Source organism: Canis lupus, chromosome 3, assembly GCF_003254725.2.
Source record: "Canis lupus dingo isolate Sandy chromosome 3, ASM325472v2, whole genome shotgun sequence".
Classification (NCBI taxonomy): Eukaryota; Metazoa; Chordata; class Mammalia; order Carnivora; family Canidae; genus Canis; species Canis lupus.
In genome coordinates, this window is record NC_064245.1 from 52,104,116 (window position 1) to 52,120,166 (window position 16,051).

At 57.7% G+C, this 16,051-nt stretch overlaps 1 protein-coding gene across 2 annotated transcripts; it reads right to left on the minus strand.

The window, feature by feature from the left end:
- Nucleotides 1–2,573: 2,573 nt before the first annotated feature.
- Nucleotides 2,574–15,652, minus strand: MFGE8 (milk fat globule EGF and factor V/VIII domain containing). Of its 2 annotated transcripts, XM_025437441.3 has the most exons (9): nucleotides 15,529–15,652; nucleotides 12,869–12,994; nucleotides 12,390–12,521; nucleotides 10,201–10,382; nucleotides 9,627–9,782; nucleotides 8,792–8,936; nucleotides 4,640–4,824; nucleotides 3,484–3,639; nucleotides 2,574–3,352 (listed from the first exon to the last, which is right to left on the minus strand). In XM_025437441.3, exons 1-9 carry the CDS (start codon nucleotides 15,599–15,601, stop codon nucleotides 3,215–3,217), a joined length of 1,293 nt encoding a protein of 430 aa, XP_025293226.1. In that variant the 5' UTR covers nucleotides 15,602–15,652; the 3' UTR covers nucleotides 2,574–3,214. The 2 variants fall into 2 exon arrangements, with proteins under 2 accessions (XP_025293226.1, XP_025293230.1); XM_025437445.3 differs by lacking the exon at nucleotides 12,390–12,521.
- Between the last annotated feature and the right edge of the window lie 399 nt (nucleotides 15,653–16,051).

The following is a 16,051-nucleotide window of genomic DNA, read 5'->3' on the forward strand; positions in this document are numbered from 1 at the left end:
CGCTGACCCTAGGAGGTGGGGCTTGAAACAGCGGTCTTGGGGGAAGGGAAGGCAAAGTTAGGGGTGCCCAGCAGCCAGCAGGGGCAACCAGGCTTCTGACTAGTGCTCCTACAGGGGTAGGAAGACAATCCTGACATCCAGCAGGCACCACCTCCCAGGACTCCTATTTGGACAGGGTGTTTTGTTTCTGGCCTGGCCAACAGGGGTCCTGGGCTGGACAGTTTCCCTCAGCAGAAAAGCCAAGAGGTCCTTCAACCCTGGCAGGGAGAAAGGCCACAGGTCACGGGGTCAAGTCCAGAGCCTATTCCTAGACACACTTCAAAAGCCTGAGTGCATGCATGTGCATATACATGCGTGTGTGTGTGTGTGTGTGTGTGTGACATCCAGGATGTCAGAGCACAAGGAGCTGCAGTGAACTAGAAGGTACATTGTGTCCAAAGTGAATGCCAGGCTTCAGAGACCTGTCTGACCTTTGCACGGAGATGGATTGGAGGAGAAATAGACTCAAATACCAATTAGGAAACTCTTGCAAGCTTCTCTGACAATGATGTGGACCATGTTTGAGGCCTCTAATGAGCCAGGCTTTGCATCCAGGTATCCTCTCCATTAGTCTCCACAAGGCCATGGAGCTGGTCCTATTATTTCCATTTTACAGATGAAGAAATTGAGGCCCAGAGAGATTTAGGGTAGATTGCCTAAGGCCACTTAGAGCCAAGATGTGATCTGGTTTCCCAGCTTGGGACCCTAAGTTTCTAATGACCCCACTCTATATAAACCAGAATTGGAAAGGAGACCAGACTCCTGGGAGACATGAGTCACCAGGTCTCAGTGCTGACACCCACACATGAAGGGGGAGGGACCACAGCAGGAAGAAAGTCAGTTTTGCCGCAGCAACACAAGTTTCATGCTCTGGCCAGCATGAAACTCCACTCACCCCCCCCCCCCCCCCACCCCTGCCATTCCGCTGGCAGGTGGAATATCAGTACTGGCTCCCCAGACAATGGTTAGGAACAAAAAAAGCAAATTTGGGGAGGAGATGGTGAATGCGTGTGGAAGTAGGGGAGGCTGCCCAGGAGAATGAGGAGGGTCAGGAGTGAAGGCCCCAGGCTCTCCAGAGGGGCACTTTCAGAAGGCTGTGGCCAACTCATCCAAGGCTACAGAGATGAGCAGAAGGGCATGGGTGGCTTAGGCCATTCCAGAGTAGCCTCAGGGCTCCTGGGCCTGGTGGGGACCTCATGACTACAGCTGATGAGACTGGCCCAGAGCAAACATTCAATGCCATGAACAGGGATTGGTGGACAGTACAAGTGAGGCTCCCAGCTTCCCCTGATACAAGTAGGGGATTCCTTGGGTTCTAGCAAGGCTCAGAGACGCAGCTTGTTACTGGGGAGGCACATCCTGAGGCACAGGTATAGAGGAAAGAAGCTTCTCCACTGTCCGCTAGCTCCCAGAAGAGACCAGAACAGGGCTGTGGATGGAAAATGCTACCAAAAGTGAGTGCAGAGGTCAGCAACCACCTGGAAAAACTGACTCCAGACACATAATCCATGCAGCTCCAGGGAAGAGATCTCTGATACAGGAAGGAGTGGGCTGAAAGATCCCCAGGGGTAGGGAGCCCCAATCCCCTGGTTCACTCAGAGACCACAGCCCGGGCCTTTTATTCTGTCCTTGCCCAGCTAAGAATCCCTGGCAAAGGCAGCTCTCAGGAAGGAGTCACTTCCAGACTAATTTTCCTCATGAAGTTCCAGCAAAGCCACACCCTTACTTTGGCAGCCACGTGGCCCAGATCTGCTGCCCAGAGTTGCCTATGTTTATCACAGCATGGCTCCCAAAGTTTGTTCCAGAAAATTCACCTTGTACCCCACAGTCTGGGATACTAGGGTGGCTTCCTACACCCCCTTCCCAGCTAGTCAGTCCCTCCTCTACTTGCCAGCAACCCTTCCCAGATCACCAGGATGCTGGCCTGTACTGCCCCCCCCCCCACCGTTACTTCCTGATGGTCCCTGCATGGGGGGTAAGGTGGTGAGGGCAGAGGGGTACAGCCCCCTGCAGCCCTGCCAGTAGCCTCCCAGGAACCAGTGTGCTCAGCCAGGAGGCCTCGTGATGACTTCCTTCCCACCCTGGAGCCTCCCACAGGTCTGTAAGCAGCCCAGGTTCTCAGAGTTTCTAGCAGTTTCTCCAAGGCCACCACTCCAGATGCAGAGAAATTGCCAAAGGGGAAAACCAACAGCCTCGGCACTAGTTGTCCAACTGGTGCCGGAAGACAGCAAAGGCATTCGCGGAGACAGCCTCTGTGTCACGTCCCCCCGGGGCCCCTCACCTGGTAGAGCTACGGGCCCCAGGGCAGTGTGGGTCTGGCAGGTGGCAGTGGAGAACTGAGGGCAATAGATCGGGCCTCGGAAGTGGGACTCCTCAGAGTCTCCTCCCTTCTCCTGCTGTTAAGCTCTCCACAGCTGGCAGGTAAACAAGAATGCTGGCCTCTGGGAGGACCGAGGGCCCAGGGTGGGGGCGCCAGCCCAGGCCAAAGCCCATCTGGACGGAGCAAGTGATGAACCAATAAACCACAGCAAGAGTTCCAGGGGGTGATATAAATATATTTTGGAAGCTGCCTGTGTACTCTGGGGTAAAAAAACCAGCACAGAGGGTGCCCCCCATGCCCACCCACCTCTACCCCTCTCTCTCCATAGCCTGCCCCCCCCTCCCGCCTCCTGTCTCGTTTTAGGCCAAGGGTCAAGAGAGGTCCTCCAGGGAGATAAGGGGGAAGTGCTGGAGGCTAGGTGGCAGCGGCAGGAGTGGCAGCATCCTGCCGAGGGACAGGACACTGTTATCTCCAGCCTGGCGCCTCAGGGCCTTCTTCCGGGCCGTGGGAACGTAGGGTGTGGCAGAGAGTGTAGGGAAAACACAGGAGACTAGGACCAGGGATCTGGAGAGGTGCAGGTAACCCTCGCTCCCTATTTCGCCCTGTTCTGTCCATCCCGGACCACCTCAACTCCCACAGTGCCTAAGAAAATGGGATGGCAGGAGGGGTGGGTGCCAGGGCCACGTGGGGGGGAGGGGAAAGAGGAGGGAAGGAGAGGTGGCTGAAACCCCTACCCCCGGTCGCCTACAATCAGGAGGTGGGGTGGAGGAGACAGCAGGCCAACAGAAGGCTAGGAGGACCAGATAAGGGGCAGGTGCCCCACGGCCCTTCCGGGCACTCCGGCCAGGCCTACCACTAACAGCCCAGCAGTTCCACACGCATGGTGATACGGTTGTGCCAGGCTACGGGCAGGATGCGCACAAAACGAGCCAGGAAGGGCATCTCAAACATGTTCTTCTTGTGCGAATTATTGTCCAAGTTGCCAGGGAAGATCTGGAGGCAGAGGGGGTGTCAGGAGGGCCCCAGAGCCAGCCCCCCACCCCACCCCTGCCCTCAGAGCCTCGGGCCAGACTCAAAGGGCACCCCTGGAGGGGTGACAGGAGGTCAGCCAGCCAGACACTCACCTTGCCTTCGATCGCCCCCTGGTCCTTGTACTCGGTCCAGTTCTTGCTGTCATTACTGTAGGCTACCTTGTAGGCTGCCACATACTGGATGTGGCCAAAGTCTCGGGCCCCCTGGGTAATGATGCCAGTCACTTGCCTCTGGAAGCCCAGGTCCACCTACAGGAAAAAAGCAACCTCACTTTCTTTGTTGAGACCGTCCTCCAGTAAATGGGAAATGGCAGACATGCTGGGGCACAACTTCTAGTACTGGGAAAGCTACTTCATCTGGCACAACCTCCTCATCCGTAAGATGGACATAAATCACAACACCTGCTTTGTCAGACTCTGTTAGACACTTCACTGCAGTGACGCTAGACATCAGAGCCTGGGCCTTGGCCAACCCACAGCCAGCCCCCACCCCACCCCCGGTACAATGGGAACAAGCAAAGGAAAGCCCGTGGATGGGTTCCTGAGGTGTCCTGCAGGGCTCTGCACAGCCTGGCATTAATCCTGCAGGAGTCCAGCTCCTCACAGAACCCGGCTCCACAGGTGAATGGCTCCCCTGGAGCCCAGAGAAAATCCTCCTGCCCCCAGTCCTGAGCATCCGGGGAACCTGCCAGCTGCTCCTAGACAGGCAGTCCCCAGACACCAGGCCTGCACACCTGATGTGCTGCCAACCAGGAGGTGAGGCCCAAGCAAATCCTCACGCTGCCAGGGCTGTTTCCTCACCTATGAAATCAGCAGACATTCTGGTTTTGTGTGACTGTCATGTTGCCCCAATTTCATGAAATCCAAGAACTGTCCCTTGTGTCTCAGACACCAAGGCCAGCAGAGAAGTCCTGGGGTGTGCGGCCCTACTGGCCATGGGCCAAGCCTTGTCACCCCAGGCAGCTGGTGGAGATGGCTGTACCGTTACATGCACGCACCTTCACCTGGGGCTCAGGGCCCTGTCTTGGTGGAAGCAGCCCTGCGTCCCCCCACCCTGCCCCTCTGGAGTTGCAGAGGGTGGGGAATCAGAAGAAGGTGGGGCATGTAGGAGGAAAAAAGAAACCAGGCTCTTGAGACACTCCCTCCTGGGGAACAGAAGCCCAGGCTGGGCGGAGGCCAAAGATCAGCAGCCCCGTGCATCCCACTGACCCCGGCCGAGTGGGCCCCGCAGCCCCGCATCCAGACCCACCTGCAGCCACTCCGAGGCATCATTGGTCTGGGCAGTCCAGGCATTGAACTTGCCCTGCTTGTCCAGCCGCGCGTAGAAGGGATACCAGCTGAAGGCATTCAGGCCCCAGGTCCTGTAGATGCTGGATGCTGTGATCTGCTTGTCAGGGATGGTATTGTCCTTCATGCCCAGGGGTTCGGCACATCCTGCCAGCAAGGAGGTCTGTCATGGAGATCAGGACCCACAGCCTCCCCAGAAGCGTGTGCATGAGGTGACCACGGGGAGGGGCTGTGGACCCTGACCAGCCCCAAGCATCCTCGACAGAGAAAAGCCGCTTCCACCTTTTATTGCCCACCGTTCTGCTGTCCCTCCACCCACCTCACCGTCTAGTCTCGCACAGGCATGGCACCATGCCTTGCCGGGGCCAGCTGCCCTCAGTTCCCACCCCCACCCTGACTTGCCCTTCCCAGGTCACCCATCACTTTTCCCCTCTGCACGAGGCCAGACCCTGCCACCACCTCCTCCAAGCCCCTTCAAGGCCTGACTCATGAGAGACCTCCTCCAAGAAGCCTGCCCTGACTACCTCACTCAGGCAGGACTTGTGCCTCCACTGGACTCAGCGCTTCTCTCTCACTCCTACGGGACAGCTACTGAGGCCCGTGATCATAGTTGGGAACATTTGCTAATGCAAGCATCCCACTGATCCAGTGCTCACTTCTCTCATCTAATCTACCACAAGAAACCTCAAAGCCCGTATCAGTAACCCCATTCTACAGGTGAGAAAACAGGCTGAGACCTTAAGCCTTGTGCCCAAGTCACACACACACACACACACAAACTCCCAATCACCACACCAGGCTGTGACATCACCACCATCCATGCCCCCTCCCAGAACCATGGAGGCCTGCCTGGCGGTGGTGACCAGGTGATGACCGGGACAACAGTGCTGCCCTCCAGCAGGTAGAAGTCAGACAAGTCAGAACCCCCAGGGCTTAGTATGGATCCTGTCTCCTTGCCCAGCAGCCCCTCCCTCGGAGCCCTTCCCCCAGGGGGCCTTCACACTCAACACCGAACACGAACACGTAGGGTGCTGTCACACACAGCTGGGAAGCTGGCCCAGCTGTTCTGCCCTAGTCATCCCCACCTGCAGGTGGCCTCAACAGTTAGGGACCGGCAGGAGAAGAGGAGACTGCCAAGAGAACGATGGGTGTGTTTCACACCTCACAGAATCCTCACTGTGCTCGGTCCGTCCTTTTGGGGAGCTTGGGAGTCGGGGAAGCAGGCCCTGGAAGCCATGCCTCCAACTGGGAGCAGGCTGTAGTACACAGTGCTTTACATCACCAGCTCCCCAGACACTTGCACTCCTGCTACCAAAAGACATCTGCCTCCAGGTGTGATGTCTGCTAATCATACCACCTCCTGGTGCTGGTGATGCACCAGGTAATCCCCAGGCTCCTCCCACAAAGCAAGGCCACTGGGCTGGGAGGCCCGGGGCAGCTTTGCAGAGGATGCCCTGTTGGCGTCATATGCTCAAGGTAGACCCTCCTGCAGATCCACTGCTTCCCCACAGCTTGTGCCTCCTCACTTCTGGGCCTCCTGGGGAAGTCAGACAGCCTTCCAGGGGAAATGCAGTTGGGAGGGGCCCTGAGCCAAGGGCCAGGACTCTGCTCTACTGCTTGCTGTGTGACCCTGGGAAGCACCCCATGGAGTAGTGCTTCTCATAGAGCAACCAAGGATTTTGTTAAAAAGTAGGTTCTGTTTCCAAAGTCTGGTGGGGGCTGGAGCCCACACTGCTACAAGCTCCTAGGTGGTGCTCATATTACTGGGTCCACAGAGCTCACTTGGAGTTGAGGGCTGTAATCCACCCAACCCAGTGAGTCTAACACCCTGATCCAAGCCACCTTACCTTCCCATAGACTCCCTTCACCCACAATGGTCTTTTGCCCTCATTCTCCCACACAGCCCAAGGGATCCCTTCTAGACACACTCCAATCATGTCCTACTAGCACTCCCCCTACCCCTGAATGGCTGCCCCCTCTTCTGAGGATAAACACCTGAATCCTTAAACTGAATCACATAGCCCAACTCCTCCACCCAGCTCCATCCACCTCTCCAGCCTTACCACCCAGCAAGCTGCTCCTCACTCTCTAGGCTCCAGCCCCAACGGCCTGCCTTCTATCCTTCAATGTGCCCCAGGGCCTTTGCACTTGCCAGCTCCACACTTGCCTAGAATGCTCTTTCCAAGTTCTTCATGTGGTTCATTCTGTCATTCAAGCCTCCACTGAAAGCCATCATCCCAATGGGAGAGTCCTCATACCTAGACCTCAGCGTCACACATGTACACACATGTACACACACATGCCCATACATGCACACACCAATACTCTCATCAGCCCACTGGGATGCTGACTAGGGAAAGGAAGAGATCCAGACCTCAAGGAAAGCAGACAGGACAGCTTCCACAGCTTGCCAGGCTCGGCCTCTCTTGGCCTAGGAAGGAGCCGGCTAGGATAGGACCATGCAGACAACTTTAATAGCCAAACGCTGCCCAGCCCCTAGACCTGCCCTGTACCAAGAGCCTAAATTTCCTTTTAGCAGAAAGCAGTCTTTAACTCTCCATTTAATCAATAAGGCTCAAAAAGCAATGACCCTGGGAGAGGGAATGCGAGGACTTAAATTCATACTTTAAAAGGACAGGTCTAGGGTAAGACAAGAAAGGTTGCAAGAGCCACCTCTCTGCTCTGCAGCGCTGCCTAGCGAGCCCTGCAGTTCCAACAGTGGCCAGCAGGTGGCGCCATGGCCGCAAAAAGGGAAAAACCAGCCCTGTGAGAGCTTAGGCGGAGACAAGCTACTCAAGCCAACACTCCTCCCACCCCCCCACTCCCGGCTCCCGCTGCACCCCTCCTCCCCCCCCCCCCCCCCCCCCCCAGCAGCCTGACCTGACACGCAGCCTGACCGGCAGCCTGACCTGTCTAGTGATGACTTCTTCCTGGCTCATCAGAAACCTGTCCCCTACTGGCAACCCCCTGCCCCATCCCTCCATTGGGGCTCTCTCTGGAAAAGGCAGCAGAAAAGCACCACCTCTGGTGCACCTGGGTGGCCCAGTCAGTTGGGCATCTGCCTTCCCTTCAGGTCGTGATCCCCAGGGCCTGGGATGGAACCCTGCCTCCCGCTCCCTGCTCAGTGGGGAGCCTGCTTCTCCCTCTGCCTCTCCCCCTGCTTGTGCTCTCTCAAATAAATGGATAAGATAGGAAAGGAAAGGAAAGGAAAGGAAAGGAAAGGAAAGGAAAGGAAAGGAAAGGAAAGGAAAGGAAAGGAAAGGAAAGGAAAGGAAAGGAAAGGAAAGGAAAGGAAAGGAAAGGAAAGGAAAAAGGAAAGGAAAGGAAAGGAAAGGAAAAAGGAAAGGAAAGGAAAGGAAAGGGAAAAAAAGGAAAAGGAAAAGGAAAGGAAAAGGAAAGGGAAAGGGAAAGGGAAAGGAAAAGGGAAAGGAAAGGGGAAAGGAAAGGGGAAAGGAAAGGGGAAAGGAAAGGGGAAAGGAAAAAGGAAAAGAGAAGAGCACCAGCCCAGCCCTAGGACTCTAGGAAGTCCCCACATTTCTCTTGAATGATGAGTTACAGGAGGTACAGGAGGGTGGAGGGGAAGTAGTAGGTGGGTGGGTGTCAAAAGCCCAGGGATCAAGTTTTAATACCTACCAGCCTGTGTGCCTTTGATAAATTTTTTATCAGGGCCTCACTTTCTGTATTCGTTCACTCGTTCATTAAATGTTTATTGAACATCTACAGTCCAGGCACTGTTCTAGGTACTGGGGGACTATAGCCGTGAACAAAACAAACTCCCTGCCCTCAGGGAGCTGACATCTGCAAACCAGAATGCTACAAGTTCTAGAAGCTCAAGGAACCAATCAGAATAATAGAAAATTCTTTGGAAGCTGAAGGGATGTGTTTTTCTTTTTTTTTCCTCCTCTCACCACCTCGAATACCAACAGTTGGCAGACAGCAAACACAGAGGGGAGCATGCTGAGAGCCAGGTGATCCCTCCACTGTGCATCTCCAGGATGAGCCCAGCCCCCCTCCCCCTCCCTTCCGCCTTGCTCCTGTCCTACCCAGCTCAGACAAACGAGGGCAGGGAAGCCCATTATGTAGCATTGACCACAGCCCTCAGCCCCGTACTCACCATTCAACTCACAGCCAAGGAGCTCAAAGCGGAGGGTACAGCCCCGGTGGCAGATGATGGGCACCAGTCTCACATACTGCACTTCCAGAGGGAAGTCAAACAGGTTGACCTTCAGACCATTGTTGTCCATGTTACCAACAAATATCTAGGAGGAAAGCAGATTGGAGGAATGGGTTGGTGTGGACAGTCCACCTTCCTGGGGTGGCCTGACCTCCCTCTTCAGGCCTGAGAAGCAGAGGCAGGGCTCAGCCAGGCCAGCAGGGGGTCAGTTCTTCCTCTGGCCACTCACACCCCTCAACACAGATTCCCCTTCTCACACCTTTCTTGGTCATCATGGGGCCTAGACATAATAAACCCCTGTCTTCCACACAGGACCACCTATCATCTATAGGGTGCCCTCTGCAAATTAGGAAAATTTTCACTCCTTTCTCAAGACATTTTATTATAATAATTTCCCAAATGACAGAAGTACACAAACCCATGATGCCTGCCATTGTGAACGACACTTGCTTAGTAGTGACATCTATGAGCAGTATATAACCTGCACAACTGTACATGGTAGCCCTGAAGGCTCAGAATGGATCCCACCTCCAGCACTACAGCCACCCTCAACAGGTCACTGAACCTTCTGAGTCTCACTATTCTCCTCTATAAAGTAGGAGATATCACTCATAACCACAGAACATGGGCATAATGTGGGATTCCCTATTTGTGGGATCCAAGAGGCAACTGACAACCTACCACATGGCTCATCATTCAGCATACCCTCACTCCATCGGGAGCCCTTACTGGGGCCCCAGAGGGTGTAGCCCCAGTGCCTCTTTAGAGTCCTCACCTTGTCTCCTGTCCCCTCTGCATCCTGGATAAACTGGAACTTGCGTCCATTGACGCTATAGGCCACCTTGAAAGTCTTCAGGTACTCAGCACTGCCTGCACGGCTGGCACCCTGTGTCACCACACCTGTCACACGCATCTTCCGCATCAGGTTTACCTAAACCACAGACAGGGAGGGCAGTACCCTTATTCCCTAGGTTCTTACACTCCCTCCACCCTACCCCTCACCCAGAAAGGGAATGACCCAAGTAGGACAGAGAAAGGGGTATTTCTCATCAGGGTGTCTCAGAGGTTTGGGCCTAGTGCTCAGGCAGGCACAAAAAGTGGGACAAGGACCCCAGAGGCTTCGTCCAGTGCAAACAACCCCTCCACAGCCTGGGATCCACTCCCCCTCCCCCACCCACCCCAAGGCCTTCCTCCTGCAAGCCTGCCCTCCACTTACAGGTCCCTCACCTGTGGGAACCCACCCACCCTGCTACCTGGACCTCAGTGATGAACCCCCACGGGCAGGCAGAGTGGCCTTACCTTGCCCCCCTCCCATCACTCTGCCCATCCCAGAGCCATTCCTTCCATACCTGGATCCAGGGGTTCTTATCATAGTTGCTGGCTGTCCAAGCATTGACAATGCCCGTGCGGTGCAGACGAGCCAGCTCTGGGGCCCAGCGCTGTAAACCCATGAAGCCCAAGTGCACAGAAGAGGCAGAGATCTGCGAGTCGGCAATGGAGCCCGTCTCCATGCCCAGCGGCATGGCACAGGCTGCAGAGGGGAGGGGAAAAGGGAGAAGGGGCCGTCAGGTGGCCCCCAGAGGACCATAAAATAACAGTGTGGCCTCTGCCGAAGACCCAGAGCAGAGACCACGAAAGGACTCTCAGGGCCTAAGATAAGGTGCATGGTGAGGAAGAGAGGGGTGGACAGTCATGGGGTACCTAGAAGGCTCAGTCAGTGAAGCGTCTGCCTTCGGCTCAGGTCATGATCCTGGAGTCCTAGGACCAAGCCCCAGGGCAGGCTCCCTGCTCAGTGGAAAGTCTGCTTCTGTTTATCCCTCTCCCTCTGCTCCTCCCCGCTACTTTAGCTGGAGCTCTCTTGCTCTCTTGCTCTCTCTTTCTCTCAGATAAATAAAATCTTAAAGAAAAAAAAAAAAGCAAATTTGCCTAGTCTTTTCTACAATCCCACTGGCAGGACTTTTCTGGGTGTGGTATGAATGCCATTCTGTTTTCTCTCGGACTGTTTGCCCCTTCCAACTGTTGGTCCTAACCCAGCCATCTGCAGGGCTGCCCCTGGCCAAGGGGGCTGTCCCCTTCACCATTATCCCAGGGATGTGGCCCTAGGGGGCTGGGCCCCTCTCATGCCCCAGAGACCCCCCGCAGCAGAGAAGCCAGAGGCAGATCTACTCCTGCTGTAACAGCCCAGGTTCATGCTGAGCTCCAGGATAGGACACTCACAGGGAGAGTGTAGCCACACAGCCAAGATCAGAACTGGCAGGGGCTCAGCCGGGATTTGCAATCAGGTCCTCACACCTCACAGGTCCACACCCTTTGGGTCTGTGGGGTCCTTGTGGGCTCCAAGGAAACACACCGCCTAACAAGGAGGGGCTGCAGAGGTCCTCTGGGGGCTCCCCGCCTTTGTGGCTGCCTCCTGCCTCCTGTCCCAGGAGCTGCCATATCCAACCCGGGACAAACCCCAGGCCGCCAAGCAGGAGGCAAGGTGGCAAATCCCAACTCAGGCATACCCATGGTTACCTTGGCTCCCAGCATGGTAATTAGTGGGCACACCTGGCCCCACCCAGGGCTGTCTGCCTTAGAGACCCCCCAACTGCAGACACACACACACATTCCTCCACCCAGGATCGCAAACGACATTGGCCTAAGCCCAGAGCCCAGGGGACAGGCCCTCGGGGCCACCTCCTCTGAGGTGAAGGCCATCAGAGGCCCCCTGCCTGCCCTCCCCTGGACTCCAGCACCCACCCAGCACCCTCCCTTCTGCAGATCAGCAGACCTCAGACAGCATCCTCACAGCTGCCTAAAGGGGAACCCACCTGCGCCCACCAACAAGATGCTCAGTGTCAGACCCACTAGACGCAAGAAACTGGACACCCTTCAAAATGTGGACTCGCCCTCCTGCAGCAGGCGGGGAGGAGTCCTGGTTTGGTGGGAGAGGCTCCAGCTAGGCCCAAAGGGAGGACAGTGTGGACAGCCACCGCCAGCACCCGAGGCTGGGCACCCACCCAGGGCCATTCTGTGGCTGAGTGGATCACCAAGCAGGGCAGGCGGGTCAGCCCCTCTGCACACGCTGGGCCTCTGACCGCCTGACCGTGAGAGGACGGCCCAGCCTGCCCAGGCCTCTCCCTCCTCCCTGAGCTCTGCGATGAGGCCATAGCCTGGGCCAGGAACTGTAGACTCCAAGTCCCAGGCCTAACCTATGGACCTCCTGAGCCCTAAGATTAAGAATGTGTTTGTTTTTCCCTCTTGGTAGAAAACTCTTGAGACTTAACCCTGATGCTGTGTGTCTGGTTCATGGTGACCCAGGCGGCAATACTCCCATGACCTCTGGGGTCACTACCACCCTTCGCCTCCCTGCTGCGACATCAGGCCTGGCCCACTGTCTGAGGACAGAGGCCAAGCAGGAATTAATCCAGGACAGCAGCACTAACTGAGGCTCTGTCTTAGCCTCAATTGACTAGCCCCTGCTGCAGAGAAGGAGGCCAGCCCGTTGCCTGGGCTGCTCAGGACCTCCCTGAGAAGAGCAGCACCCCCGGATACTCACTGATCTCACAGTGAGTGCCTATGTAGCCATGAGGACACTGGCAGACATACTGGGTGAAGACGTCCCCTCTGTGCAGGTCATCGATCACCTGGCATTCGGCATCATTGTGGCAGGGATTGGGAAAACAAGGGCCTAGGGATGGAGAGGCAGGTGAGGGGGGCCAGGGATCAGGGAGGAGCTGGGGCCAGAGCCAGGCGGCAGCAGATGCCCAAGGGGACCCTCTGCACAAACTCAGCCCAGGGCCTACCTCCCCCCACCATCTCCTCCCTCTCTCCTCTGCCTGCGGGGAGCCTGGGCCAGCCTGGCACCAAGGAGGGTCATGTGGAGGTGAAATCAGTCCCCAGGAGGAAAGCACCCAGCTTTCCAAGCAGCACAGGAGTTTCCAGGGAAATGCTGGCTGACCGTGGGAGAAGTGCCGGGGACTAGGGCTGCAAGTGTGAGCCGGTCGTGGGGCAGGAGGCAGGGCCCAGGACACATACCTTTCTCAGTCTCATTGCAGATCAGGCCTGTGAAGCCTTGGGGGCAGAGGCAGTAGAAGGGAGTGTTGTCCTGGCCCAACAAGCAGGTCCCACCATTCAGGCACTGGCTAGAGTCACAGAAGTCACCTGCAATGTCACCAGCTCCGACTCAAGAATAGCAAATCATTCATTCAGTAAAGACTGGGAGCCGGGAGAGATGCTACCATGTGCATGCTGGGTTACTGAGCTGGGGAAACCAGGTATGGTCCAAGCCTAAAGAGCCATTGGAAAAAGCGGGACAGTCCCTGGATGATGAAGAGGTGTCCCGAGCTCTGCCAGAAGCCTACACACGAAGGCCCACTGGAGGTATGGTTCGCACCACAGTTGGAAGTTTCGAGGAAGGGACATGTGAGCTAGGTCTAAGAGATGGACTGTACCAGAATGGGGAGCAGGGAAATAATGTTCTACAGAAAAGCAAGAGCTCGGGGGCTTGGTAAGCTGACGAACAGGAAAACAGAGGAAAAGGTAGGTAGGGGCCAGACCCGCAGGGACCTTAGGAAGGAATGACGACGAGCTCAGACTTTCTGCCCTGTAAACCAGGAGCTCTTAACCTTCCTTCAGCTGCCCACCAATGTCCACCAGGGAGAAAAAAAAAAATCAAAGATTGTCAATTGTGTGGTAGGAGTGGGGAAGGGATTTCCCGTTCCGGGATGGAGAATATGGAGAAAAGGCCATCTGCAGAGTTGTGGATGGGCTCCCCTGGGGCAGGGAGGTGTCCCGGGGCTACAGCTAAGATCCCTCCAGAGCCCAGGAGGGATGGGACAGGAGTGGGGCGGTGAGAAGCTGCCACGGGCCTCCTGGTGAGAGAGGAAAGTCAGGTGAAGCGGTGAGGAGGAAAGCAGACTTGTGAAGCACTGCAGAGGTCAGAGGAGGGCCGCAGAGGACCACACTGCTTCAAGCTGCAGCCCTGGGTGACAGCTGTGAGCCCTGAGTGTAGCACACCAAGTCCCCCAGGTGGGAGGGGCTTCTGCTAACTGACCTCAGCACCTCAGAAGGGCTTAGCCCATCATTTGGGGTAAGACACAAGAAACTGCTTTTCCTCCCCTGCACAGAGTCATGTCATCCCAGGCTGGAGGTGGGGATAGGGGGAGCAGTTCCTGAAATCCCAAAGCCCCAGAGTGCCGGGCCCAGCTCGGGAGGAGACAGAGGGAGCAGGGAACACACCGTTAATGAGCGCTGGAGCCCTCAGAGCTCCGCCTGGGCCACGCCTGGGAGCTTAAGGCGGCTCCCAATGAGCTATTAGTCATTGGCTTTAAATAGCAGGTTAATCCCCTCCCCTGACCTGGCAGACTGTGGGCACTGCCACAGACAGACTCTTGGGAATGGCCAGAGTCCTGGGATCCCATCCCAACAAAATCCAACTCCTCTTATCCCCAACCAACCGCAACCCTCTCTCCATTCTGCTCTAGGGCTAAGCAGTCCACTGGGGAAAAAGGAAAGTGAAAGGTAGCCCCCACCCCACAGGTCTCAGGCTGACTCACCTGCGCACCGCAGCCATGGTGCTTCCCCTTTCCTGAAAAAGCCAGATCTCCTTCTACAAAACCACCTTCAGGGCCTCAGTGTCCTGCCTTTTGGGAGATTTCCCCAGGAACAAGTTGTGGGGACAGAGAGGAGTGGAAAGGGACTCCGGAGACCCAGCTGCCTCTCTGGGTCGCTGGACAGTCACCTGCCGGGAGTCCCCAAGGGTGCGGGAGCTTGGAGGTCCTAAGGTCTGGCTCCAGGCCTAGGGGTGACACTGTCCCAGGAGGGCAGCACCAGGGCTCACCTTGGCCCCCCCCACACACACACACCGCTTTCTTTGAGAAAGCGATAAAGGGGGTGCCTGCAGTGCACCAACCACGGGCACCTCTTCCCAGCCCTGGAGGCAACCGCGTGGGCCCCACGGGGAAGAAATGGGGCATCCCTGGGACCCGCCTGCCGGAGGCCCAGCTGTGCGCGGGAGGCCTCCGAGGCGGGGGAGGAGGAGCGAGGAAGATACAGCAGCAGGCCAAGGCCGCGGGGGGCGGGGGGGGGGGGGGCGGAAGCCAGCAGCCCAAGGAGGCAGCCCTCTCCAAGTCCCTCCACAGGCTCTGGGTCCCCCTCCTGGAGCCCATCTGGAGGCCGCCCTTCCTCGGCCACCCCGGCCCTGGCTTATCCCCGCAGGCACCTACACTCGGGGATGCAAAACTCAGAATGAGCACAGCAGCCGCCAGAGCTTGGGAGAGCTGCGGAGAAAGCTGGCCGGACGGGACTTCTCAGTACAGGAGTCCTTAGAAACTTCCAGGTGGAAGACGCGCGAGAGGCGGGCACAGCCTCATTTTACAGATGGGAAAAGAGAGGCCCGACACAGCAGATTCCTTTGTTAAGTGTAAGCCGCCTCCCGGGGGGCCGCGGGGCCGTCCCCCGCCGCCCGAGTCCCCGCCTCCCTCCAGCGCTGGCCGGGCCGCCCGGGCGCAGGGAGCGCGGGAGGGGCCGAGCGCATCCCCGCGCCCGACCGGGGGCGGCGGGAGAAGCGGCCCCTCCGCACCGCGGGGCTCTCGGCTCGAGTTGGTCAACAGTGGAGGTGGAGGGAGGCGCGGCGGCGAGCTTCCAGCGGCGCGCGGAGGAGGGGCGAGGGCCGCGGGGCGGCGCGGTCGACTCACCCGAGGCGGCGCGGAGTCCCGAGGCGCAGAGCAGCGCGCCGCAGAGCGCGGCCAGCAGGCGGGGGCCGAGCATGCCGTGCGGAGCGGGCGCTCGGGCCGTGCGCGCGGGGCTCTCCCTCGGCTCCTGCACCGGGATAAATCAGGCAGCGCGGCACCGCCCCCGCCCCCGCCCCCGCCCGCGCGCTCCGCCCCGGCCCTCGGGAGGCGGCCCCGGGGCGGGGCTCCGCGGCCCGCGGGGGGAGAGGGGGCGCCCAGGGGTCCACCGCCCGCCGCCCGCCCCGGGCCACGCCCCTCGGCCAGCGGGGTGCTGGGGCCCGGGCGCCCGGTCCTGAGCCGACCCGACAGGCTTGGGCTCGGGGGGCGGGGGGAGGGGGGAGCCGCTTGGTGTTTCGGGTTTGTTTTTTGTTGTTTGTGGGGTTTTTTTTCAGACTTCAGAAAAGATGCTTCGCCCTCAGCCGTCAGGGGAAAAATGCAAATTAAAAGTACAGCGAGGGCCGGGTTTCACCTATCAGATTGGCAACTG

Bases quoted from the DNA above. Each gene is read 5' to 3' on its own strand.
- MFGE8 (XM_025437441.3), bottom strand. From the start codon at position 15,601: ATGCTCGGCCCCCGCCTGCTGGCCGCGCTCTGCGGCGCGCTGCTCTGC. The intron at 10,383-12,389 runs GTGAGTATCCGG...TCCCCTCTGCAG, and splicing joins AGGCACTCACTGTGAGATCA to CCTGTGCCATGCCGCTGGGC. The intron at 3,640-4,639 runs GTGGGTCTGGAT...TTTTTCCTGTAG, and splicing joins ATGCCTCGGAGTGGCTGCAG to GTGGACCTGGGCTTCCAGAG.